Source organism: Brienomyrus brachyistius, chromosome 2 (genome assembly GCF_023856365.1).
Source record: "Brienomyrus brachyistius isolate T26 chromosome 2, BBRACH_0.4, whole genome shotgun sequence".
Lineage (NCBI taxonomy): Eukaryota > Metazoa > Chordata > Actinopteri > Osteoglossiformes > Mormyridae > Brienomyrus > Brienomyrus brachyistius.
The window spans coordinates 4,289,417-4,315,057 of NC_064534.1; the positions used below are offsets into that span (position 1 = coordinate 4,289,417).

At 47.7% G+C, this 25,641-nt stretch overlaps 2 protein-coding genes and 1 non-coding gene across 11 annotated transcripts in view; all 3 read right to left on the reverse strand.

The window, feature by feature from the left end:
* The window catches only part of LOC125714708 (spectrin alpha chain, non-erythrocytic 1), a 29,578-nt gene extending 19,155 nt beyond the window's left edge, over positions 1–10,423 (reverse strand). For all 9 annotated transcript variants that reach the window (XM_048985662.1, XM_048985644.1, XM_048985654.1 and 6 more), the window contains exons 1-11: positions 10,335–10,423; positions 3,724–3,968; positions 3,370–3,495; positions 2,714–2,854; positions 2,129–2,409; positions 1,640–1,784; positions 1,390–1,544; positions 998–1,133; positions 719–820; positions 492–629; positions 71–181 (exon numbers count right to left, since the gene is read on the reverse strand). In XM_048985662.1, the coding sequence (XP_048841619.1) occupies positions 71–181; positions 492–629; positions 719–820; positions 998–1,133; positions 1,390–1,544; positions 1,640–1,784; positions 2,129–2,409; positions 2,714–2,854; positions 3,370–3,495; positions 3,724–3,968; positions 10,335–10,419 (1,665 nt within the window). In that variant the 5' untranslated portion in view covers positions 10,420–10,423. The remainder of the gene's footprint in view (positions 1–70; positions 182–491; positions 630–718; positions 821–997; positions 1,134–1,389; positions 1,545–1,639; positions 1,785–2,128; positions 2,410–2,713; positions 2,855–3,369; positions 3,496–3,723; positions 3,969–10,334) is intronic.
* A 604-nt stretch (positions 10,424–11,027) lies between these two features.
* gle1 (GLE1 RNA export mediator) lies at positions 11,028–23,474 on the reverse strand. Its single transcript, XM_049001212.1, has 16 exons — positions 23,034–23,474; positions 21,476–21,733; positions 21,051–21,191; positions 20,228–20,376; positions 20,090–20,150; positions 18,151–18,405; positions 16,686–16,908; positions 16,063–16,175; positions 15,853–15,922; positions 14,573–14,715; positions 13,901–14,091; positions 13,418–13,547; positions 13,233–13,337; positions 12,807–12,889; positions 11,941–12,004; positions 11,028–11,813 (listed from the first exon to the last, which is right to left on the reverse strand). Exons 1-16 carry the CDS (start codon positions 23,130–23,132, stop codon positions 11,745–11,747), a joined length of 2,154 nt encoding a protein of 717 aa, XP_048857169.1. The 5' UTR covers positions 23,133–23,474; the 3' UTR covers positions 11,028–11,744.
* A 1,626-nt stretch (positions 23,475–25,100) lies between these two features.
* Positions 25,101–25,182, reverse strand: trnas-gcu (transfer RNA serine (anticodon GCU)). The gene has a single exon. It is a non-coding gene; the product is annotated as a tRNA-Ser (tRNA).
* Positions 25,183–25,641: the final 459 nt, after the last annotated feature.

Sequence of the window (25,641 nt, forward strand, 5' to 3'; positions counted from 1 at the left end):
AAGTGGACGACGTGACCAAATTGCTCCAATATTAAGCTACAAAACGACCTGGCAGCTGAGTCTCTCTTACAGTTATTTTCTCCTCCTGCGCACTAAGCGACTTCTCGAAGTCCTCGTGCTTCTTCAGCAGGGCCTCCACACTGTCCAGTGAGTCACCCAGGTCCTCGTTCAGGAGGAAGGCCTGTAAGAGGCGACAGGATGTCAGGAGTTACAAAGAGGCCGATTTACATGGAGAACCAGAAGAACCAGCACTGGCTACCATGTGACCACAGCATTAACTGCCTGATTAAAACATTAAGCAAACATGCAAAAAAATGGAACCAACAAACATCCTTTTGAAAAGATAGATTAATAGGCTTTTTATTAAAAACTTAAAACTGATATGGCAAGTAATTATCCTGAAAATTAATGCGATAAGATTGGCATATTATTTTGCATATTTATGATGCATGGATCCCATTGGTTCTTGCGTGTCAAAGGAGGAGCCTCACCTCCTGCTTGCTCATCCAGTTGTCCACCTGCTCGGTGTCCCTGTAGAAGAGCTGCAGGTCCATGCACTGCTCGTACTGCTGCCTGCGCAGCTCCCACAGCTCCAGCAGGGATTCCTTCTCCTCAGCCAGGACTCCCAGCTGCGAGGACAGGGAGACGCCACAGTCACGCACAAGAGGCGGGGCCTTGCTGAAATGGGCGGGGCATCGGAGAAAGGGGCGGGGGCTACCTTCTCTTTCACTTCCTCGGAGGCGTAGTGCCCGGTGTTGAGGAGGGCCTGGCCAGCCTCGTCCGTCCCCTTGAAGCTGTCCTCATGGGCATCGATTTCTCCCTGGAGATGAAGTCAGCAGGAATCAAAACATGCCTGCGTCACCTCCGTAATCTTCAGGAGGACAGGATTCAGAATTTGCTGCCAAGCAAGATCAGCCTCCATCGTATTTATTTATTTATTTATTTCGGTTGGGGGGGGGGGGGGTGTTGAATAATCAGGAATAGTGTTCGGAGTCACCTTATGTTCCTGGTGCCGGTCCAGAAGGGCTTCAGCACCAGCGACGTCATTGGCCAGCTCATCGGCATTAATCAGGGCTTTCATCTCCGTCACCCAGCTGGTCAGGTCGCGAAAATCCGCCGTGAAGCGCTGAAGCCTGCAGGGGGCGACATCGAGCACTGCAATCAAAACTGCCAACCGCCCCTATTGCAGGACTGTGAGCTGCCAGCTCCCTATACCGCCATCAATTCAGTTCATCAAATCAGTTCATCAACTGCAAATTGGATGTTTTTTATAGAAAAAATTTTAATTCCATATGTGGATCAACTGTAAGCTATTTCCAGGAATCCCAGTAGTCCCCTTAGGCAAGCCGTAAGGGGGGAGGGGGGGGGAGAGTTGGGGTCCTCACTCACCTGTAGGAGTCGTTGAGGTGGGCATGACGCTCTGCTGCCAGGGTGCGGATCTGCTCCCAGTTGGCGATGAGCTCGTCCCTCTTCAGGTGGATCTGTGTGGCGTTCTGAGGGTGGCTCTGCTGGAGTCGCTCCGCCTCTGCACCCAGGGTGTTCACCTGAACGGAGAGGTGTGTGTCATCGCCATGGCGACCGCCTCCAGCCACCCGGAGGGCCGTGTCCCGGTGCCAGCTCTCAGCTCTCGCCCGCTCACCTTGTCCTCCAGGGCGGCCAGGTCCCTCTCCAGGCCCTCGTGTTTCCGCAGCAGGGCCTGCACGCTCGCCAGGTCGCGCCCAAAGTCGTCCGACGCCATCAGCTGCTCCTTCTCCCTGATCCAGCTGATGGTCTCGTCCACGTCCCTGCCGGCCCAGACTCAGGTCAGCATGCAGGTCCCAGGTCAATGGCCTCTCCCCCCCACCAGTGTCACTCAGCAGGGGTCTCACTGCGGCCCCAACCCAAGTCACTCCAGAGCCGCCCTCAGATGTTTCAACCTTGATAAGTAGCCAGCTAGTAGCATCAGAAGATCGCAGCCAGTTCATCGGTTAGCAGAACATGCTGCTACAGTGTCTGAATAAGAAATGTGCTTATTTAATAAGGGGGCCCCTGGGGGCCTCATGTCACCCAGCATTACATATAACCTACCAAGATTAAGATTCACGCTATAATTGGGGTGTGCATGAGTGAGTGAGTGAGTGGGTAATACCTGTTGAACCGCTGCACCTCAGACGACCCAAACAGCTTGGTCTGCCGCTGCTGGGCCAGGTCTTTGAGGCGTTTCCATGCGGCGTTGACCTCCTCCTTCTTCCGCGTGATCAGCGCTGCCTCGGGGTGCGACTCCTGCACCAGCTTCTCCGCCAGCTGGTTCACATCGTTCACCCGCTCCTCGTGGGCCGCCAGGTCCGTCTGGAAGCCCTCAAACTTCTTCTGCAGCACCTCCACATGCTCCAGGTCTTGACCCAGCTCCTCAGAGGTGGCGATGGGCTCCTGAGAAAGGAAACAGGTTCGCATAAGTACACGCCATAAGTATGTAAAAGTGGAAGCCGACGCAGTGGGGTCAAGGGCACAGACCAATAACCAGAAGGTTGCTGGTTCATATCCCAGAACTGAGCGTTTTACATTTGACTTATTTTATCCAAAGCGACGTACACTTTTGAGAACACGGGGTCTGCCAGTCCCTGGAACATTCTGAGGGAGTTTTACCAGCCTGACTTGTCATGACTATGTCACAGCTGAATTAACACCTATAAACGTGAGAGGGAGGGCTCCTGTGCACGCGCAACACACTCGCCTTGTCGGTGATCCAGTCCAGTGCATCCTCGCACTCCCGCAGGTACAGCACCAGCTTCTGGGCCTGGAGAAGCCGCTCGCCCTTCTCCCGGGTCCTCAGAAGGAGCAGCTCCCACAGCCGGTGCAGCTCATCCAGGCGAGTCTGCAGAAGCCAGAGAGCCGCCGGCGGGTCAGTACCAGGGACGGGCAGGGAGAGAGAGAGAGCGAGAGAAAGGAAGACCACCGACCACGGACGTTCCGAGCTGGGAGGGAACAAAAACAGGGTCCAGACTGCGGTTCCCTGAGGGCCGGGATGGGAAACACTGCTCTAATGCATAATAAACACCAGTTTATCATGACTTCCTTTTCCAGTAAGAACACGTGACCATGAGGCTGGTGTGGCCCCCAGAGAGGGGCACACAGTAAATACGACGCCTTTCATACCAAACATTAAAACCTCAGAACGAAGTCTGAGCAAAGAGTTAGAAATCCATCGTTCAAACCATTTGAGGAGCAGCTTTAATCTTCACTGACAGGCCATGTCGTGGCCGGTATAGTGACGTGTGAAACGCCAGGGGCCACACGTTCTTATAAAGGAGTGTAAGTGATCTGTTAACGAGGAAAAACAGCCCAATGTGTGATGAGACCCAACCGGCTTGGGGGGGGGGGGGGCCTTACCCGGATGATTCCGAAAGCAAAGTGGCCCTCGGTGATCATCAAGTTGCCCGTGTCGTCCAGCTTGACGATGGCCCCAGAGTTGGCCTGCACCTCCGCCTCGAAGGCCTGGTGCTTCTGGAGTTTTCCCTGGGGGAGGAAGTGGTGTCAGAACCCGGTACCTAAACACGGCTCCAACCCAAACGGGCAGATTTAACACTTTCAATGCACCAGATTAGACAGGTTTAGATGGGGATTAGCGGTTAGCTTCCTGGACGGTACCCTGGTTTGGAGTAATAAGGACCCCCGGCCGTCTGCTAAGTGAGGCTACCCCAGGTTGTCCATGCGGTCTGACCTCCCCAGGCCTCGGCCCCCCACCTGCAGGTTGGTGGGGTCTTTGTAACTCTCATCGGAGGCGATCTGCAGCTTCTCCTGGATCCACTTCTCCAGCTCGTCGGCGTCGCGCCGGAAGAACTGGAAACGGTAGGAATCCTCCAGCTTCTGGCGCCGCTGGGCCGATAGCTCCTTGAAGCGCCGGTACCGGTCCAGGACCTGCTGCCGGCGATCCTGGATGTCATCGGCCGTCTCCAGCACCTTGATCCCACTAGTGTCCATCATCTGGTCTGGATGGAATGGAAAAAAATGTAAGAGAGAAAAAAAATGTACATTTATACCAACCGCATTCACGTCCACCTTAAGTCAGACGTAACTTTGCACATTATAATGTAAATAATAACAGTTAGTGAACTTATAAAAGGTGTATAATTGATCAGAATAGAAGGAAGTTTCTTTATTGTCACTGTATTGGTGCATACAGTTTTTTTGGCTGCATTACCAGAGCAGAGCACTTATAAATAACGAAGCACACAGTAAAAACCAAATCCAGTCCAAACAGAGTATTAGGCTGAGGAGATAGACCCCAGTGTACCACCAGTACCACCAGTACGTCGGATCACGAAACAGAACAGAGGGGTGACCAGAAACACAGAGCCCACAAACGGCCCGGCAAAAAAAAACAAAAAAAAAAAAAACAGCCCTTTATGTACCTCAGTGTCAAAAGTTGGGATTGGAGCCAGACCTGATGCATCAGTCTGCAGAGGCAGAACACCGGAGCAGGGCACCATCTCCACGGCACAGATCCAGTGTCGGCCCGCCCACATTGGAGCTCACCCAGCAGTGCATAACCGCGGGAATCGACGACCTTTGTGTTGCCATGAGAACACCCAGTGCCGGCCACCCTGCCAGCGAGCTGGTGAGTCTGCTCCCCTGCGCCATGAAGCATGGGGTTTGGTCACCACAGTACCATCAATAGCGTCAGGCTGCTTGGCCGCATTTAAAATGCAGGAAAAACAGCAGCGGCGGCTTCGGCGGGTGGCTCATCCGTCAGCTTTGCGCAGCGGGAGAAGCTCCGCTAACGAGGCTGCGGTAAACGCGTTTAAGGTGTCACTTTCGCTGATATACCAGCAGAGAGAGGAAATAAAACCTAAAGTGTATCGCTGTGTGTGTCTGGGGGGGTGGGGGGGGTTAGGCAGGATGAAGGCCGTCTTTGTCCTGGCCCAGGAGACAGCATGGGAGGTTGACACCCCCACCCCGCATCATTCACAGATGGCTGATCTACTAAACCCAGGACCAGCTGAGATCAGCAACATTACCCCCCCCCCCCCCCAACCCTGACCCTGAGCCCAGACCAAAGAGCAACATTTCTAATCGTGTAATAATAAAGTTTATTATTTTAAACATTTTATATAAAAAAATACAAATAAAAACTAATGTACAAGCCTGCCAGAGGAACCGTATTTTACTCATTTAAAAGATTCAACAAACAACGAAAGACGTTTCTGGACGCAATGTGAGGCTCCGCCTTGCCCGTATTCTGAAGGTTGTCGGTTTGAGGCTGGCTTTGCTAGATCAGTCACATGTCCATGTGCCCCCCCAGCGCCAACGGTGTTATTGCAGGGGGGGCTTCCCTTCACTGCCACAGCTCGCTCTCACCTACACGTATCTCATGGAGAGCAAGACGAGGCAGGTGAAAGGAGAATTTACCTAGGTGTGATTTAGTATAAATATCCCATAAATTCATTCATCGAAATAGTATCACCACTGTTGTTTCCGAACCGAACACCGGTCGCCTTCCCGCAGGCCGTAAGCACAAGACCGACGGCTTTTAAACGCAGAAGAAGCCTGTAAAGAGAATCGCTAAATACAAACCGAACAAGCATGTTTTTCATTTAACCTTTAACAGAAATAACAAAACGAGCTCATCTTACATGCGGGTGGACTTTACATTCGCAGCCGACGTAATTAAATACTGAAGCGGCACAATCAATGAGCTTAAATCTGATTCGTCAGATTCAATAGGGTCACTGGCCACAGAGCCAGGGAGCAGAAGTGCGAAGATCATAATAATAAAAATAATTAATTCTTATTATTATTACTATTCTGTCACTGCTCTAGTTTGTATGTCCTTGTCCCCCAGAGGGCATCATGTGACCCAGCCTGCTGACAGAGGCTTCCAGAGATTCGGCCCGATTCCTGCTTAAAGGAGGGTAACAGCATCGCAGGAGCCCAGAGGAGACCCCCCCCCACACACACAGACACCCCCCAAAAACCACAGAGCTATGCTGGCTGTCATGTTCGTTTTCACCGTGACAGCATGACACGACAGCCCCCGCTAAAATCCTGCCGGCTTGTCTCCGCCCCCCAGAACCACGTCCGCATTACAGCCAGCGTGCGGGTAAACGGTGAGGTTCTCGCCTCCGTTCGACTGTGCACCCCCCCCCCCCCCACGGACTCTAGAACATTCCTCACATTCCCCGCACACGCCCAGAGGTACTGCACGCATTCCAGAGCTGTGACGCACCCACACCTGCAGCTCCTTTTACGTGCAGTAGGCCATGAGAACACACACACACACACACACACACACACACCTGCATATCCGTGTCCCGACCTTCCTGAAAGGCAAACTCTGCTGTCCAGGTTAGGAATGAGGATGCCGGCTGCCGGAGCAGTAGAGGAGATAAGCGGACGTCTCTGTTAGTGATAGCATCATAAACTCCATAACATGGCCTAAGTTTAAACCTCTCTCCACTTACATAAATCTTAGGTGACCCGTCAGTAACGTCCGAAGGTCTAAAACGACACGGCAATCGGCGGATCATAAACACTCCGCGTGCGGTTCCGTGTTTCCGGGTGTGGCTGTAAACCTACACGAGCAGTTTTAATAATCGAAGAACTTAATAAGCTGACCGGATATGTTGAGCTTTTCAGCTTCTGCTTTGCTGCTCAGGATAAGAATGAATAAAGAAAAACTTTTAAACAAAATAAGTTCCGATCAGGACTGAGTTATTAACAGCTCAGTCAGAACTGACGTCTGGAGGACTGTTCGCGGCCACTGGTGTCACTAAGGTGGCCATATTAGGATGAGATCACCGAATGACATCCCGTCTAGGGTGGATAGATCACAGTTACTCCTCTTTTCTGATGTCAGCAACATTTGGTGGGGGAGGGTTATGGGATCAGACCACACCTGATGGCAGGAGGCGTCACTGCCAGTAGGATACGATGTGACTAAGGCAAGCAGCCCCTCGCAGTCGGGGCTGATGTGCTGATTCTAAAGGGATAACATGCAAGTGCTAACAGGACAAGCGTAACCCAGCGAGAGAGGGGATCATACATCACACCTCCCCGCGAGATGCCTGGCCAGAGACAGCTTTCAGATGCCTCACTACCGCTTGTCGTTCCAGCGCCCCCCCCCCCCCACCCCCACTGTGATTTGCTTTTCTGTGCCGCATACCACAGATTCCCGGAGAGCAGCCGGGATATTTATAAGCAGTGTCTCTGCGGTGCCCCGTGATTAGATTTGCGGTGTAAGTGTGGCACGGGGGCGGACCTCGAACCGCACAGGGCAGCTGGGGGGGGGGGGGGGGGGGGGGGGGTACGGGAAGGCACCTGGATAACGCAGGAGAACAAAAAACAATCCACAAACAACTCCCAAGCGGCCACTTCAGTCCATTTTCCATCTGGCAAGAGGTAGCAGAGAGGCTGGTTAAATAAACACTCCTTAGCAAGACCCTGGATCCTGAAGGGGGGGGCAGAGTAAAGGAAGATCACCAAGAAGCCTGCAGAGTCACCCTGACCGCATCAGACAACCACTCAGAAGAACATGCACACCCACGACGTACATGAGGGTCAGACAATCCCCGGGGCGCTAAGGCCTCGCAACGGTGACATCATTCTGCCAGCACTGGGATTCGAAACCTTCCGATCACAAGTGCAGAGTCCCACCCCCTGCTGCAGCCTTAGGCGTCCCAGACACCCTCAGCCAGCTGTGCAGGGGGGCGATGACCGAATCAGCTGCCGGCAGGGGGGGAGAGACAGGGGTCAACCGAGTCTGAAACAGAAGCACATCTGGCGCCTGCGACACATTGCAGCTGAAATGCCTGGAGTTCGCTGGCAGCCGTGTCGCATCAGGAAGAGCAACGCAGGCAGGGACACGCACACACCTCGGATCAGCCACTCAAAAGCAAGCCAGCAGACTGCACACAGCACACGACGAGAGGGGAATCACAGGCCGGGCCGTAAATCGGGGTGGTTCGGGGCCATGCGCATGTTCACTGGCCAGTCGCAGCTGCAACCACAGCCGCAACCACAGCCGCAGCACCCCTGCAGCGACACAGGGGAGGGAGCCAGAGCAGAGCCCAGCCCATGCGGCGTTGCTGAGGGCAGGTCTGGGTCTGCTCACAGCGCTCCTGCAGTCTGTCAGCATTCCAGGACCTGACCTGCACCCCCCCCCACACACACACACACACATACAAACGCAACACACTGTACCTTGAGCGGAGGGTCACAACATGTCGGCATGGCGACAGGTGCAGGCCACAAAATAAACAAGATCATAAGACAAAATCCTAAAACGTACAGAGCAGATAAAGCCTGCAAATAAAAACACACTTACGAGGGTCTTACTGTAACCTCCAAAAGACATTGTAATACACATCCCAAAAGGGACAAGGGATAGAACAGTATAAAGATCTGACGTGTGTGCATTGACCAGCTTATACAAACTACGAATTACGCCCAAAGCGTAACCGCTTAGCTCGCAGAAGAGCGGCGCGCTGCGTAAACAGCGTAGGACGGGAGACGGGATCGCGCAGGAGAGCCGGGCGCAAACCGGGCGCGCAGCACAACCCCCACGGCCAGCAGACACTCAGTGGCACTGTTTCAATTAATCTATTTAAACGCGGTCTTTGGTCGACATTAAGTCTCAGTCAAGCGCCGGATAATGCATTTCAGTCTCATTATCTTATTTTGCAGAATAAAAAAGTGAACATTTTTCCCCCAGAGTGTCAAGTTCACGGAAATTCACACACGTTACAATGATCAATACCTGCTGATGTTGTCCCTAAGGTCTCAAATTGTATTCTTTTTATCTGTAATTTATATACAAATCTTTATTTTTTTTATGAACATCATATTTGTCATGATATATCGTACTAGGTTCTTCATTTCATTAATGAGGGCAGTTGCCAGTTAGGGTCCCCCAGCTAACCTTCGGTAAACCAGACGAACAGGTTCCGCGGGCTGAAATGCTACATTAATATATAACGCTATTCTGACACATTGAAGGGCAAATGTCACTCGGCCATATTCCCGTGCAATCTAGAAATTTCCATGACGGAACCAACAACTATAGGAATACGTTACAATAATCGTCAATAACACAAGCGTACCATTGACACATAAGGATATAGCCTCCTAATAAAATATCATGTAGGGACAAAACCTAATAAAGCAAACATCCTTTATGCAGGTAGTACAGATATATAGCGGAGTTGGTGGGCCCATCAAAAAACGGGGTCAATGCCGGAAGACAGTAATGACAGAAGCCTCGTTATTCAATCTCGCCATTAAAAGAAAACATTCACTGGGGAATTTCGTGGCAGAGTTTTACCGAACAACGCAATGCAATCAATGGGAACACATTAAATGTTAGGCATATGCAGTTACAGAGAAATGGGTTTATATAAGAATCCCTGTATCGTTCGCAGTTTGTACAGATATTGTGCTGGAAATGCTATCCCAGATTCGTTTGGGGTTATCCCAAATCGGGCCACATCTAGTGAACCAAAGCTTAAATCTGGTATCAGGATCATTAAATAATAACGACGAGAGACTATAAGTTGAATTCTGTAATCAGTGAGCGGGGCATTGTGCTTAAATGACATTAAAGGTGTGAAACCGTGCAAACATCTGCATTCATCCTGAGGCTGACATCTGCGGTGTACATCGCGGTATTACTGTTATCAGAGCAAACACAAGGGGAGGTTATGGGGATGAAGAATCTGGTTATCATCCAGTTCGGTTATCGCACGGATTTCCCACATTAAGTACAAAAGCCCTGGGAAGCCATTTCCGACGGCCAGCCACCATCTACAGCATACCGTATGCAGGAACGCCAGGGGCACCGATATCCAAAGGGACGGGGTTTAAAAATCACTGCAATTACAGAATTTTTCAGTCGTCTCAAATGGAACGATCTGACGGATCACAGACGACCCGTGGGTTAGTCACTGTTAACGAGGCATCTGGCTTGTTGCGCCGCTGTCGCTCGCCACCGTGTCGCGATCCATTTTGTTCAATGAAATTCCTAGTGGGCGCTGGGCGGGTCCTTGTCGGTGACAGGGAAAAGAAAAAAAAAAGATTTGCTCCAAAATAAATAAATAAAAACGTAACCCGGCTAGTAAATAGGTTACCTGCCTAACAGGAGAACTACCTACCACGTAAAACCATCCAAACAAAGCCATACCTTTCCCACGCATACGCAATGGGATTGTTGGGAATGCTATGCCATAAAGCTAAACCAAGCTTTCTTTTTTTAAAGTCTTATTCTTCGAAACATAAGTTCAATCACATAACAGGTCTACCGCCTACAACCTCCTATCCAGGTATAACCAGCAAATATTATATAGCTTGCATTCGCTCCTTACCTGCTTTACAGAGTCCTCTTACGATGCAAAGCACGAATCGCTTCCCGTCTTGGGTGAATGCAGCAGACTGCCGACACGAGCGCATATAGGTTCGGGGAAACGCTGACGTCACTCACCGCAGCGCCCAGCCGAAGCGCAGGCGGACGGTGACGGAAAGAGTCGAAACCAGCAGCCGTTCGGGCCGCGTTACCGAAGAGTCGGCGGATGACGACGGAAAGAGCCGAATCATGCCCCCGTGCGAACCGCCTCTCACCAACCCTCTAGTTGTCTAGTAATTTATCACACAGCGGACTGTTTCAACCTCCACAAACAAGGCAGTGATTAAACCGGACCGCGACATCTCGGCTTCCACAGCCAGTTGGTTTTAAAGCACACAGCTACGGTAATGCAATGTTCCGAACGCGCAATGAAATGTAAGACTATGACTGCGCGAAGGTCATTAATCGGGTATGAACACAGCGACTCAAACATCTAGAATAGGCTTTCGTTTTAAAAATGAACGCTTTGAATATGCATGATTAGAATGTGTGGTACATTTTAATTTCAGCGTTTTATTTTCTGATGACAGACGAATACCCCATATTCCCTCTCCAGGTTCCATGCCAAGAACACAAACGCGGATCATTCGAGATATCTGACCAACGCAAAGGGGTTTGCAAAGAAACCGGATACAAATCAGTGGAAAAACCCCAGTTTGCTGTAGTATGTACATTTAATCATAATACATTGTAAAAAGAAATACGCTTTTATATAGGCTACACGGTAGCCTGTAAAATATCAAACAAAAAACTGCATTGCATAATACTAAACATAAGACGAGTGTATGTCTATCATTTTACAAAATGATGCTGTAAACAATAGCGGCATTCATCTTAAGACATCTGACATTATAATTCCACAGTAGTTTGAAGCATACTTCACGTTGAAATAAAATACAATAATGACGCCAGTGTGAGAAATGCAGAAGTCATTCAAGCTACTCGGTGATCTGCTGACCGTATCTGAATAAAACCAGTGTCATCTTTGGTCATATGCACTAGCACAGGTTACACAAACACACACAAACGTGTTTTCACATCCTCAAATAACAATTCTGCATAAATAATAATACAAAAACATTAAAACCTTGAGGGGAATATGAGGACACACAAACCCTCATCATATTCGCTAAACATAATGAGAGGCTTGCTTAAAAACTATCATGTCATGCATATGTCATGTGACACAGGCTTAAAACAGATCCGTTATAAAGAGTCATGAAGAGAGTCCATTTATATACACATACCCCAATATCCCACCAGCTTATAGTGCATTTTTAATTACACAAAGTAGAAGGAGACTCAAAGCCGGAGCGTGAAGCCGTGAGGTCGGAAGAGATGACAGCATCCTTCTTAAGATTTGTTTCCTTGTTTAAGACCTCCAGAAGTAGGGGCTGAGCTGACCTTTGGCTGGAGGAATCTCCCGGCGTCTCAAAGCATTCTACAAATACAGGGAGATAATGTTGATTCAGAAATATGGCAGCACAGACGTGAGTCTCTTCAGTGACCCACTGCCTGGGTTAACTGGGTCTCAAAAGAGCACCAGTGCAACGGGACTCTGCCCTCACCTCGAGGAACTGCTTGAGCCTCATCACAGACCCCATCTGGCCAGAGCTGGTCACTGCCTCGATTCTATGGGGGGGGGGGGGGGGGGGGCAGGGGGTGCCACAAGGCAAAATGTCAAGAAACAATGAGGCAGCAAAGACAGAGCATGCAGGACATTCAGTGTGAGGGCATCAGCGTTGGCGTTCAGGTACCAGTAAAGCAAACCTGGGCAAGCGAGGAGCCCACATTGCTTATGGAGGAGCACTTAACATATTACATTTTATTTATTTAGCAGACACTTATCCGAAAAGCATCAGACACTCCCTGGAGCTTTTTAGATTAAAGGCCTTACTTAAGGGCCCAACTGCTCAGTTTGGGGTTTGAACCAGCAACCTTCCGACCACGAGCACAGCACCTTAACCCCCTGAGCCACAACCCAATGTATTCATTTCACAAAGCATCTGAAACCGACATCCGGAAATGAAATTCCAGCACGGAAAAGGCTGGAAAATTTCTGTCCAGCTAACTAACGCACCTCACGAAACTTGGTTTATGTCCATTTGAGCACTTAAGGTTGCTGTCACTTTGGAAGAACATATTGTTTCGCTTGAATCTTTGCACATAATAGCTACCCAGCGTCACATTGCACTGAGTAAGGCATTTCCACATTGAATGTGAAAACCCAGCCAGCAGCATAACCTCTGGGGTCTTGACCGAACCCCTGAACAGCAACTGCTCCAGAGATGACCCTGACAAAAACTGCCAGATATATGCAAATCATGGGAGGAAAGGGTCTGACTAAATGTAGGAGGACACATAGCAAAAACCAGCACAGACGATTTCATACATTTGGGTAAGCATACGGCTATGTTAGGAGCCAGTGAGGTACCTGGGGAAGTAGTCATCCTTGATGAGGAAGATGAGTTTCCAGAACTGGCCTTGGTACTGCTTCATCAGGGCATGACCACACACCTGATTGGTGGGAGCAGGGAAACAGGACATCAGGGCTGTCACTCGATGCCCGTACCTGGCTACACTTGTGTTCTCGTGTGCCTGTTTCTCCTCATCATGGCCAAAGACCAGTTTCAATATTCAAGAACAGAAGAACGGTGGACAGTAAAAATCCACAGACGTCATTTTAGCCCCGTCCCAACTATCAAGGACACATCTACGACATCCTGACTAAATGAGACCAAATCGCACAATTCATTGCGCCACAAGTTCATTCCGATCTTGCCAAGACCACAATCCTTCCGTTCTGGGGATTCAGAAAGAGCTCAGGAGTGGGACACTGGGCCCGACAGCAAGGCCTCACCTCAAGGAAGTCGAATAGCAGGGTGGCGGTGACATCCGCCAGCGGCTCCATGTTCAGCATCTGTGCCAGCCAGCGCCAACCATGGTTCAGACCATGAGGACTTTCCTACAGGAGCACAACAGTAAGAACCCCTTCCCCCAAAACCCCCCCAAAATGCAAAACGTTATCCATCCTTTTCAGCTTACCCCCTGCTTGTTCCCATGGGGCCACCTCAGCTGTATAACCGCCGCATACAGGCGGATCATTCCGGACATTCTCTTCAGGAAACTGTCCTGGACCTCCACTCCAGAGTCCTCCACACGGTATCCCAGGATCCTGAGCGATAAAGGCCCACCATGAAGGAAAATGAGACTTTCTGAAGCCAGACTCTTCTAGAACAGGAAGCAATAATATAAAATGCAGGAGCATACCCTATCCTCTGCACTAAAACAGCTTAAACTTCAATACCGGTATTGGCATCGTTTATCTTTTAGCGCAGTGTTTCTCAATCTGGTACTCGGGGACCCACAGACAGTTCATGTTTTTGCTCCCTCTCAGTTCCTGGTAGCAGAAATATGGACTATCTGGCAGGGAGCTTGAAGGGAGCAAAAACATGGATTGACTTTGTGACCCCGAGGACCGGATTGGGAAACACTGATTTAGAGGAAATTCTGGCGACCTGTGCTGACCTCTGGTACTCCTCTACTGAAGTGCCGTCCTTCATTGGGGGGTAGTGGGGCACGGAGTATGGGCACTTCCTATGCAAGTGGGCCAAGATGAGGTCCCCCACCTTGGGGTGCAGCTCCCACAGCCCGATTGCTACGACGGCGATGGGGAAAGCAGCTTCATGGTGTGATGCGACCTCCTCTTCGCCTTGTTTCTGAGGAACAGCAAGTGGGAAGTGACCCCATTTTAACATTGGCTGGCTTTTAGAGTCTGAAATGTGCTGTACTGAGCACGAGTGCTTTATCAATACCTTCTGTGCAGTGACTGGTGTGTACAGTTCAGCAAACTGCTCACTACAAAGTCTGTGGATTATTATGAGTAACCAGGTCATGATTTCTAGTAAGAGATATTGCTGCTGAATTTTTCCAAATGCATTTGTTTGGTCCTTTATACACCACAGAGAGAATGCCATTCACTCCCATTATATTCAAGAGAAGCCTGTCATTTCTATGGCCAATCTCTCAAATTGGAAAAGTCCTGGCAGAACAACCTAGATGGATAGACAGCACCGAAACTCCTCTAAAACACAACTTTCAGTGTCGGGGTGAACTGCCCCTTTAAGGACCAACTAGGGAAATTCGACACAGACACAAAGTCAAAATCAAGCCCCCTCGATGACTGCAAATTTCACTCACTACAAACTTCTCTGCCAGTTTATAGCTGACAAAATCGAGGCCACTGGGATGGTGGGAGGCCGACACGGACTTGCCCCCCGACTGAACAGGCCGACCAGACAGCAGCTTGTCTATCTTATCGAAGATCTCCTTTAGCTTGGAACCTGCAGGACAAATACAGAAGATCCTCAATGAAGACAGTATGCGGGACCTGTGCACAGCCAAAGACCCAACAGCCTACTCAACTAATACACGTACAGCTTATGTGAATATACTTAGACCAGCGTTTCCCAACCCGGTTCTCAGACCCACAGATTTTTTTGCTCCCTCACAGACAATCTACATTTTTGCTACCAAAAGCTGAGAAGGAACAAAATCATGGACTGGCTGCAGGTTCCCGGGGAGCAGATTTGGAAACACTGCCTTAAAGTCTTTGTGCTACCTATCACTTCACTGGCAATTGCACATTATGCTTATCTATGATGGTTTAATATCTAATATGTCGTCTCTTAGACTTATGTCCCCTTTTTACTAGAGATGCACCGATCGACTGGCTATGGACTGGAATCAGCCGAGTTTCAACATGCTAGGCTTGGACCGGAGACAGGCCGATGAATCTCATGTATTTCCGATAAGGTAAGTTCTACACAGAGTAAAAATGTTTTACCACAACTTTAACCCCCTGCACTATATGGTCCGTACCGTACGAAGGCAAGAAAAAGCCTGATTTTATTCATGGTGACTGGTGATGTAAGAATTGTATGGGCTTAACATGTGATATTGGCATTAATATTATTACCCTGCACCTATTATTATTTAGAAGAGTATAGTACACTTCAGTCTTATTTGGTGGTGTGTAACGTAAGGACTTGTATATTTTAAGACTAATAAAGTTGTGTTATATGGCGAATTTAAACGTACTGGAAAATGACATAAGTAACTAACATTTGTTTTGCCATCTTAATCTGTTGCACCTGCTGTTTGATAAAGTAAAACATGTCAGATAAAGTTGGGAGGACATCGACTGTTATTTGTACCTCTTTCCAGTCACAGAGCACTTAAGTGAGATAAGATGCCGTCGTGTAGTTTGGAGGAAAGAAATTGTTACATTTAAATTTATGAAAATAAAATTTTGCATTGAAGAAAAGCCGATTTTCGTCAAAAATCAAAATTGGGCAAAAAAAAAAAATTGTAATCAGTGCATCTCTATTTTTACCTGTGACTTATGTCCCCAAAGGAGAACAGTAGGCTGATCTCACATTTCAGTCTGGTAAATCCCATGCCGGAGGAAAGGCACCCACCTGAGATGCTGGAGATCTGGCTGACTGGGATGGTGGCAGCTTTCTGAAGCTCCATCTTCAGTTTTTTAGTCTGCAGGAACCCAGACCAGGACAGAACACCTCAGAGGTGCCCTCACTGCACCATCATACAAATGGCAGACACAGCTGAAAAGCCACACCCCCTGCCCTCCACCGTGGGACAGGCGTACAGCACCGAGCCTCGTGGCAAACCTGAAGGTCCTTTGTGTTGTTCAGCTCGTCAAATGACAGTGCACACTTGTCAGCGAAGTCCTGTAGCTGCTGGTGCCATTTGAGGGTGCTGTCCTCAGCCTTGGTCTGCAGCCCTGTCAGAGTGAGCGCCAGGCACGGGTTAGAACCGGACCGGCCGCCTCCGGCGGGCTCTCAGCCCTGATCAACATTCACCCCTTTGTTCCACTTCAGTCTTTTCTCCACATTCTCGATTTAACAGACAACCAGTACTGGCTCTGCACCAGGAGTGGGGAACCTGATCCACGGGGGGCCAGTGTGGGTGCATTTTGGCAAGACCTCTTTATTACACAAAAATAAAGAAAACTGTGATTCTCAACTCCAGTTCTGGGGACCCACTGTTATTGGCTGACCCAATACCATTAAAAAAAGCAAACACCACAATGTCCCCTCCCACTCTCTCCTGCTCACCAAAACCACCAGTCTCTCCTGCTCCTCCTCCTCCTCACTAAAACCACCAGTCTCTCCTCCTCCCCAAAACCACCAGTCTCTCCTGCTCCTCCTCCTCCTCACTTAAACCACTACGTCCCCTACTTCTCCTTATCAAATCCACCCCATCATCCCCTCTTACTCCAGCTCATCCTCACCTTGCTTCCTGATCTTCTCCTTGGCAGACCGTTCCGCGCTCTTCTTCTGCTCCTCCTGCTTTGCCTGCAGCTCTGCCTGCTTCCTGCGGGCCTCCTCCTCTTCCTCCTGCCGCCTCCTCTCCCGTGCCTGGGCGGCCTCCTCCTGCATGGCCCGGATCAGCAGCCTCATGTCCTGGAGAGCCCGCTCAGCCACGATCATGTCCTCCACGCTGGGGAAGTTGCCCTGATGGGGAATGCAGGTATTACAGGCACTGATCAGGGGCGGGTTTCCCGAAGAATCAGACTCAGCTTTATTGACCAAGTGTGCTGGGGCACACAAGCAATTTGCTTCCGGCTGCTTGAGACTCCCTAGTACACAGACAATAAATGACACTATATAAACAATAAGTTACATTATACAAGAAATATAATTTGAAATGCACACACATGGGTAAACCGACTGTACAAAGCATAAGGTGTGAGGCTGAGTGCGGAGTTTAAGGGGGGAAAATTGACAGAAGGCAGGTGACACAGCTTAGCTATTATGAGGGTGATGGCCTGAGGGCAGAAGCTGCTCCTATGTCTGGTGGTTTTTGCGAACAGAGTTCTGTAGCGGCTGCCAAAGGGGGAGGAGCTGGAAAAGATTGTGTCCAGGGTGTGACGGATCTAGAATGATTTTATCTGCCCGTTTCCAAGTCCTGGATGGAGGGCAGAGGGGCACCGACGATTTTTTCCCGCTGCCCTCACTGTTCGCTGCAGTCTCCTATGATCCTGTTGAGTGGTTGCTCCAAACCACACTGCGACTGATGAGCAAAGGACAGACTCAATGTCTGCGGTGCAGAACTGGCTCAGCAGCTCCCATGGCAGACCGTACTTCCTTAGCTGGGCCTTTTTGAGGACAGAGTTGACGCTGGGCTCCCACTTCAAGTCTTGAGAGATGGTTGCTCCCAGAAATTTGAAGGTCTCCACTGTGGCCACAGGGCTTGGGAAGCCTTCTTAAAACTACGTTGTTCGTAACGTTTGCATACATGGGGACCAGGGTGCAGGAATTAAATTTAGCTTGTCAGTTTATTCTCTTCTATCAAGAAAGTAAGGCAAATTACCATCATCAATGTCTGGCAGATGTGCAAGGATACCGAATGGTTCCACGTTCTTGGCAAGGTATTATACCGTAACCAAGGACACAGTACTTTAATATTATAAGTATATACATAGGACTTGCAGCTATTAAGGTTAAGAAATATGAAACATAACCTGAAACGTATGCATGGCTCAACAGTTTAGGACGCTGTTGCGCGTGATTAGAAAGTTGCCAGTTCAAATCCTGTGGACGACTGATTTCACCAGCGGGCCCTTGAGTAAGACCCATAACCTTTGGCTGACCCTGCATTCTCCAAGAAATGTATGGCGCTTTGGACAAAAGCACCTGCTAGATGACATTCATTCATTTTCTCATCTTTAGTACATTATGTGAAGGCAGACCTACCTCCGCTGTGGTGCGCACCACCTCTGACACCTGTGAGCAGAGTTGATTGGCGCGGGTGCTGTAGGACGTCATGTCTAGAACATGGTTGGCCTGGTCGGGCGTGGAGGTCTCCAGCAGCTGGTTGAGCTGCAGCACCTCCTCCTGGACGGCATTGAGAGCGCGCAACCTCTCTCGGCCCTCGGCCAGCCGCTGGCGCTCGAGCTCCGCCTCCCGCAGGCGCTGCTGCTCCACCTCGCGCAGGCGGAGGTTAAGGATCTGGTGGGTGGCAGTGAAGGAGAGCACGGCCTTCATCAGGAAGCAATTCTAGTCTTTCAGATACTGAAACCTAGAGCGGCACCGATCCAGACCTATTTAACGAATCGGGCATCGACCATAAGTGACAGATCCATGTCCAATACTTATTTAGTTTGGGAGTCTGTAAAAAAAAATAATAAAATAGCTCCTCTTTCTTATCAAAACAATGTTTGTGGCAATGAGATTTTCTCCCTGTCAGTGGCTGAATCCTGCTCTGATGTCATGCACATACCCTTTGCAGTAGGAGGAGTGTAAAAATATCAGATAAGAAGGTGATGCTCTGGAAGTATTTTACACTTTTAACAACTAGCAGCACAGCGATATGCAAACTTTGTAAAAACAAAGTTTTGAGAGGTAGGAGTTATGTTTAGTGGAAAATCCCTGCAATTGTGTGAGACAACAGGAGTGTTATGAAAAAAGCAGTGGATGATTTGGGAGCCGCTGGCTTGGGCTGATCTGCGCACTCGCTGCAGCTTGTGATACAGGAAGTGTTGCCAGTGGGAGAGAAACTACGGGGCACTTTGAGCATTCGCCACTTGCGTATCCTCTCTAGGAAAACACTCAAACTTAACTCCAAATGCCTCAAAAACCCTTAAAACAAGGTGTACAAATGAGGTGGAACAGTATGTTATGTATGGTTCCAGTATCCCAATCAAAGAGATCGGCATGCACTTTTTCATTTGTATTTACTAGTTTCAAAATATTAATAAGATTATATATTTATTATTATATAATTTACATTTTATATAAGTATATACAGTACTGTGCAAAAGTCTTAGGCAGTCCAAAGAAATGTTTAAAGCTGTTTATCTGGGTAGCAAGTGTACTTTGGCTTAGAACAAAAACACAATTTAACATTAGAACATGTGCAAATTAAGAGTAACACAATAAAAAATAGTAATAATTTCTTCTGTTTTCTAAAAAATTATTGATATCTAGTTGGATGGCTAGATGAACACCGCTTCAGTTCCCAAAGTTCTCCTCAGGGGCACCTCAGCCGTTCCACGATTTTGTTAAATTTCACCAACAGCTCAATTAAATAATTAAATATATTGGTTTAAAAATTCAGTGACAGACTGAATAGCTGTATGAGGTGTGCTAGTGGCCAAGTCAAACAATACATGGCTGCACTGGACGGTCGCTGCAAATACTAGGATGATTTTAGCAGAGGTTCTGAAATGGCTAAGCTGACACACATTGACAGGGATAATATAATTATACTGATGATAAAACATTTTCTTTGCCTGCCTAAGACGTTTGCACAGTACTGTATATGTACATGCATCTTAAAATATTAAAGTAAAAAGAGGTCACACGTCAGAAACTGTATCAGCAGTTGTATATCGGAATTGGATGGAACTCAAAAAATGTGGATCAGCTCATCCCTACAAGAAAATCCTGCTGGGATGTATTGTAATGTTTATTTGAAGATAACCGTTTTTTTGAGTTACTCAAATGACCTTTTGCTTGGTTCAGTTCTCTCCAAAGGAAAAGATTATTCTACAAGGTTAATTTTGTTAAGTGTCAAAGAACAAAAACACAAAACAAGGCAGAGCGGACAAATTAAGTGGAAACAGCGAGTCTTTCATTTGAGGATGATTAAGCCCACGCACACGGCAAACTCCCCAGGCACCCAGAATGGTACCTTCGTTCGGTGTCTCTGCTCCTCCTTCAGCTTCTCCTGGCGCCCAATACTTTCCTGGGCCCTGGAAAGAGACGGGAGGATGCCCATGAGAGGTGGCCCAGCAGGGCGGCTGGTCACGTGACCGACGGTGGCACGCACTCCTTTTCCATCATGTCCCGCATGCTCTGGTACTCCTGTCTCTGTTTCAGCTCCATTAACTCCTCATATCGCTTAAGCTGCTCCAGCTCACGACTGGCCACCGCTGCCACCAGCTTCTCCTGGAGCTCTTGCCTCTGCCTCAGCTCGGCCTGTAGGGGGCGAGATAGGATGCCAAAAACCGGCCACATAATGCCTCTACTGGTGCTTTTCCACGGCCACCAAGAACCGAGTCATATTTGACCCATACCGACACGGTACCACTTATGAGTAGAGCTGAAAGCATGACTAAGCTGAGCTGGTTGCATCACCACCATCAGATTGGTCGAAATGCACAGATATACGAGTGCTCCGCGCATAGAATATCAGAAGAAAAAAAAATGTATATTTTATACATTTTTCATTATTAGCTGTATCGCACTGCATGATGCATCCCCAAAAACTCGGAACCTGAAAACTTCCAAAGACTTATTAAAAGTAATATAGAACATCTGAACGGAATATAAGTGAACATAAAGCAAAAGTTATGCCAGCGAATGCTAAATCTGCTAGCATTTGATACTCGCTAGCATATAACATGCGATACTCATGCGTGCTAGGAGGAATTAGCACACAGTAAAAAAAAACAAATAATAATTGCACGTAGTATATAATGATGTACACTGCGTGAAGAGTAAATAAGCGGCTCTACGGTTTCCATTCACTGTCATAAATGCACAGAAACACGGGCGTCTGGATATCAGAGGAGATCTTTTCACTTGGGTAGCATCCTTATAGATGCAGGAACCTAGGGGCTTAATCATTTGAGGAGTGTGGCTGGCCTGACCTTGGCTTTGGCGCGGTGCTGCTCCTCGCAGATGCGGATGCCTCCTGCCATGTGAGTCAGCTGAGGAGACAGCAGGGAGATGGCTGGGGGAGGAGTCGGACTCGCAACAGGGCTGACCTCAGGTTCGCCATCGCTTGCCTCCTGCAGGGAGTCCGGAGGAGGAGTGAGTTGATGCTCGAGAGCACACTGCCCTCCCGCCCACCCTCGAAACGCAGAAAATTCAAGCACCAATTGCCCAGTCAGCTAAAAAAGAGCAACAACAGACAGAAGCTGACACTTTACCATTTAAAGCAGACTTAATGCACTAGATTGCAGCCACAAAAGTGCTGAAAGAGCACCTGTCCAGATTCATTACCCTGAACACAAATAGAACAGCACTGATATAAACACAAAGCTAACATGAACAATAGTTTATTTCAAATCACCCGCTCTTCTTCCTCCTCTGCGTTGGAGGGAGGTCGCAGTAAGCGGGCGAGGGGGGAGAGAGGGCTTGCGGCCGACAGCCTGGGGCTGGTGGGGGAGGAGACAGAGGTGGGAGCACCGGCAGAAATGCCTGGGCTGCGGACATGCTGAGGGGATCCCAGGGAGCAGGGTTTCTGCAGGGACTGGGGGCTGAGTCTGGTCAAAATGAGGCCGGAGATGGCAGGGAGGCTGGGGGGCATGCTGCACCCCGACAGAATGTCCTGTGAAGGAGAGTGATGCAGAACACGATGAAACGCAAAACTGAGCACTACAGTCGCTCCTCTTTACCCACTGCATCGAAAGGTATAAATGCACTTCTATTGAAAATGGACACTTAACATCAATATTCCATTTGCACAACTGCATAACAAATGGTTTCCTTTAATATCACTATTTAATTATGGATGTAGTTCAAATTATCACAAAAGAAAAAGATTCTAGATCGCCTGAATAGGCAAAACCACTGTGTTGCTTATTCATGTTTATTAAATTACCATTAGTGCAGTGAGCTTTTTCATATATCTTGTCTTTGTAGCTGATAAATACACTCGTTACCAAAGTCAAATTTGTATGTCTGCTACATCACAATCTCCATTGCATAAGTGTTTATGAAAATATTTATGCTAAAATCTGGGTTTATGCTGCGTTTATTGACGGCGCCGTGCGTGCGCTCGTGCACGTTGGAACCAGTGTCGTCACTGCAAACTAACACAAACGAAACCGGAGACTAAATAAGAGACAATAATTCGTGAACAGAAATAAAAATGATAACTTTAATCTGCGAAATGTACCGCCACAGCAAAATCTTAATTACAGTATCTCCTCCTTCAAAAGATGTTGTGGCTGCTATATAATCTGTCCCTTCTTTCATCGCGACTTCAGTGCTTATCGCTTGTGTCCAAAGTGGCGAATCCCGCTAACTTAATTTAACAGCAAACAGATCAGTAACCTAGTTATGCAGCACATGACAGGACACTGTTAGGGACATCAACATGTCCTTGGCAGGACGCACACGCTAAATCCAACGCTGCTAATTCTGACATTTGCCTGATATTAGTATATTTTAAAAAGAATTATAGTAATTTAAGATGATGGACATACTTCTCAAGTAACGTATTCGGGAACGACACTGACTAGTAAAAAACTGATATATTCGGCTTGTTCGTGATGGCTATCATGTGTTTTCATATTTTCGAACTAAGTTATTACAAACCACGTTTCAAAAACGAACATACGATCTCTACATTTGACATCACAAGACAGTTTAGGCAGCAATGGAAAAAAATCTGCCAGATTTCGTTCTAAATAACTTAAAGTGAAACACCATTGTCAGGTAACATATCGAGGGAAAAAACTAGAGATGAAGCAAGTTGAAACCTCAGGAGAATAACTATTGCAGTACTACACCAACCCGCTTCCGTAAGAGCTCAGAAGTAGGTTATTTGAATAACCTCTTTTAAAAAACCCAAACATAACTGATGGTATGGCTAAGTAGCAAACAGCAACCATGCTAATAGTTACCTCGCCCTTATCAAGCCAGTCAGGACTGTACTTGAGTCTCCCTTTGGGGGAGTTCTTCAAGGCTTCCAGGGTGCTCCAGCGCAGACTTTCAGCAGGCATCTTTAGCGATGAAAGCCCTCAGTTTCATACACTTCTGTAGAAAATGAAAACGCCGCATACAGCCTGCACTCAACCGGAACCAGAATTACCATGAACTTCCGCTTCCGGTAAAGGACGGAAACCGATTTCAAATCACTTTCCACATGGTTCTCTGCAGTTTTAGTGTCCGGATTTTACCCTTTTCTAATTTCCGCATTAAGCTTTATAATTAACGTAATTTAGTGTCATTTACGCCCGGAGTGTACAGTCTAATTTGCACTGTATATGTTAATCGGGACTGGATAAGTGGAAGGTGCAACACCACGTTTAGTCAGATTTATGGGTTTAACCTTCTTTTCTCACAATCTTTATCTCCATTGCCTCTTACCGGAGCATGTTTGATAGTTTTACAGCCTTACCGTTGCTTACCACAGGGGACAAAAACGAGTTTGCATCATTTGGAAAAAGCCAGGCAAATTTAAACAGAAGTGGTGTAATCAATTTAATTTTCCTGTGAGGGACAATCATACAGTTTTGATTGTGACAAAAGGGAGAACTTCTAGAACCTAAATAATTGAAACATCAAACCCGGGAGGTTTTTACATCTGACTTCACTGTAGTGTAACCAAACTCTATAAAATATACATACGTTTCAATAATACTTTAACAGTGCCAGTTTAAAAGAGGGTAGAGACTTTATACCACATAGATAGATAGATAGAACTTTATTAATCCCTCGGGAAGGTTCCAATGGGAAATTCTAGTAACATATTTAGAGGGGTGGTGGGGTGGGTTACATTATACACGAGAGGTCTTCAGTAATTAAATGTAGCTCTGGAGGCTGCGGTTGCTGCTGATCCAAGTGGTCCGGCAGGCCCTATACCTAGTTCTGGAGCCAGCGTTCAGCCTGGTGAGGGGTTGTGGAATAATAACCCACAGAGAAAGAGACACACGATCACTGAAGGACAGACAGGGATGCAATCTCAACCTGACAGCTTCAGGTATTGTTTGGATCACGCCTAACCCCAGGGGTCACACCAAACACTGAGCAAAAAGTCTCAAATTTTAAGCTTATCCAACCATACTTGTTGAGGTATTTGGCATAGTTTGGGCTAGTGGTTTAATATACTAAACATTTGATTGATGGTAGCCAACATGTATGTACTGTTAGTTTGCTGTCTTGTATGGAGTTGCCAGCCACCCACAAAGGGCCTTTTGGACAATAGCATAAGTGTCAGATGGCCTACAGAATACTGTAATGGTGCATATTATGTGAAGACACATTCATAGATTTATTGCTTTATTCTAATATGTACAACGGATTAGCAGTCCATCGCCTTAACCACTCGGCCATCTCGTCACATGTAGTGCACCAGAGCACGCTTTACTTATCAGACAGTAGTGTTAGACTAAAAGTACAGCAGAAGTAGCGAGCCAAAATGGCCAGAAGTGATGGGTCGGTAATTCATACACAGATGAAGCTGTCTGTCCTAGGCATGTCGTGGATGACCACACGATAAGGAAGACAATCGATTATTGCCAACCTCATCCTCCCAAAATCAGAAATGGCAAATTGTCATCCAGAATCAAACTACCTAACTGTATATGAAAAGCATTCACTAATAGTACTTTACTAATAGCAGAGGCAACACTATGAAATCATGGACACTGCAGACGAAGGTGTTGAAATGATGCTGGTTAGTACCCATCAAACAGTTATCAGCTTTAGAAATTTGACCATTGAACCCTCGAGTAAGGATTGTTGACCTTAATTGAGTTCTTCATCTTCCTTGACTTCTTACTCTAATTCGCAGTTGCAGTGAGCCAGGATTGAATTCCAGGAAGCACCTTACAAGACGAAGTATGCTCTCTGCCGATTGACACTGAAGTACTCCCAGGGTGCAGTCAGCACTTGAAGTAGACAGATACTGCCAAGAGCACTCGTGACATTGGAGAAACACCAAGCAAACAAGCTAAAGGTATGAAGCTCGACGAGAATGGGATTCGAACCCACGCGTGCAGAGCACAATGGATTAGCAGTCCAGCGCCTTAACCACTCGGCCATCTCGTCACATGTAGTGCACCAGAGCACGCTTTACTTATCAGACAGTAGTGTTAGACTAAAAGTACAGCAGAAGTAGCGAGCCAAAATGGCCAGAAGTGATGGGTCGGTAATTCATACACAGATGAAGCTGTCTGTCCTAGGCATGTCGTGGATGACCACACGATAAGGAAGACAATCGATTATTGCCAACCTCATCCTCCCAAAATCAGAAATGGCAAATTGTCATCCAGAATCAAACTACCTAACTGTATATGAAAAGCATTCACTAATAGTACTTTACTAATAGCAGAGGCAACACTATGAAATCATGGACACTGCAGACGAAGGTGTTGAAATGATGCTGGTTAGTACCCATCAAACAGTTATCAGCTTTAGAAATTTGACCATTGAACCCTCGAGTAAGGATTGTTGACCTTAATTGAGTTCTTCATCTTCCTTGACTTCTTACTCTAATTCGCAGTTGCA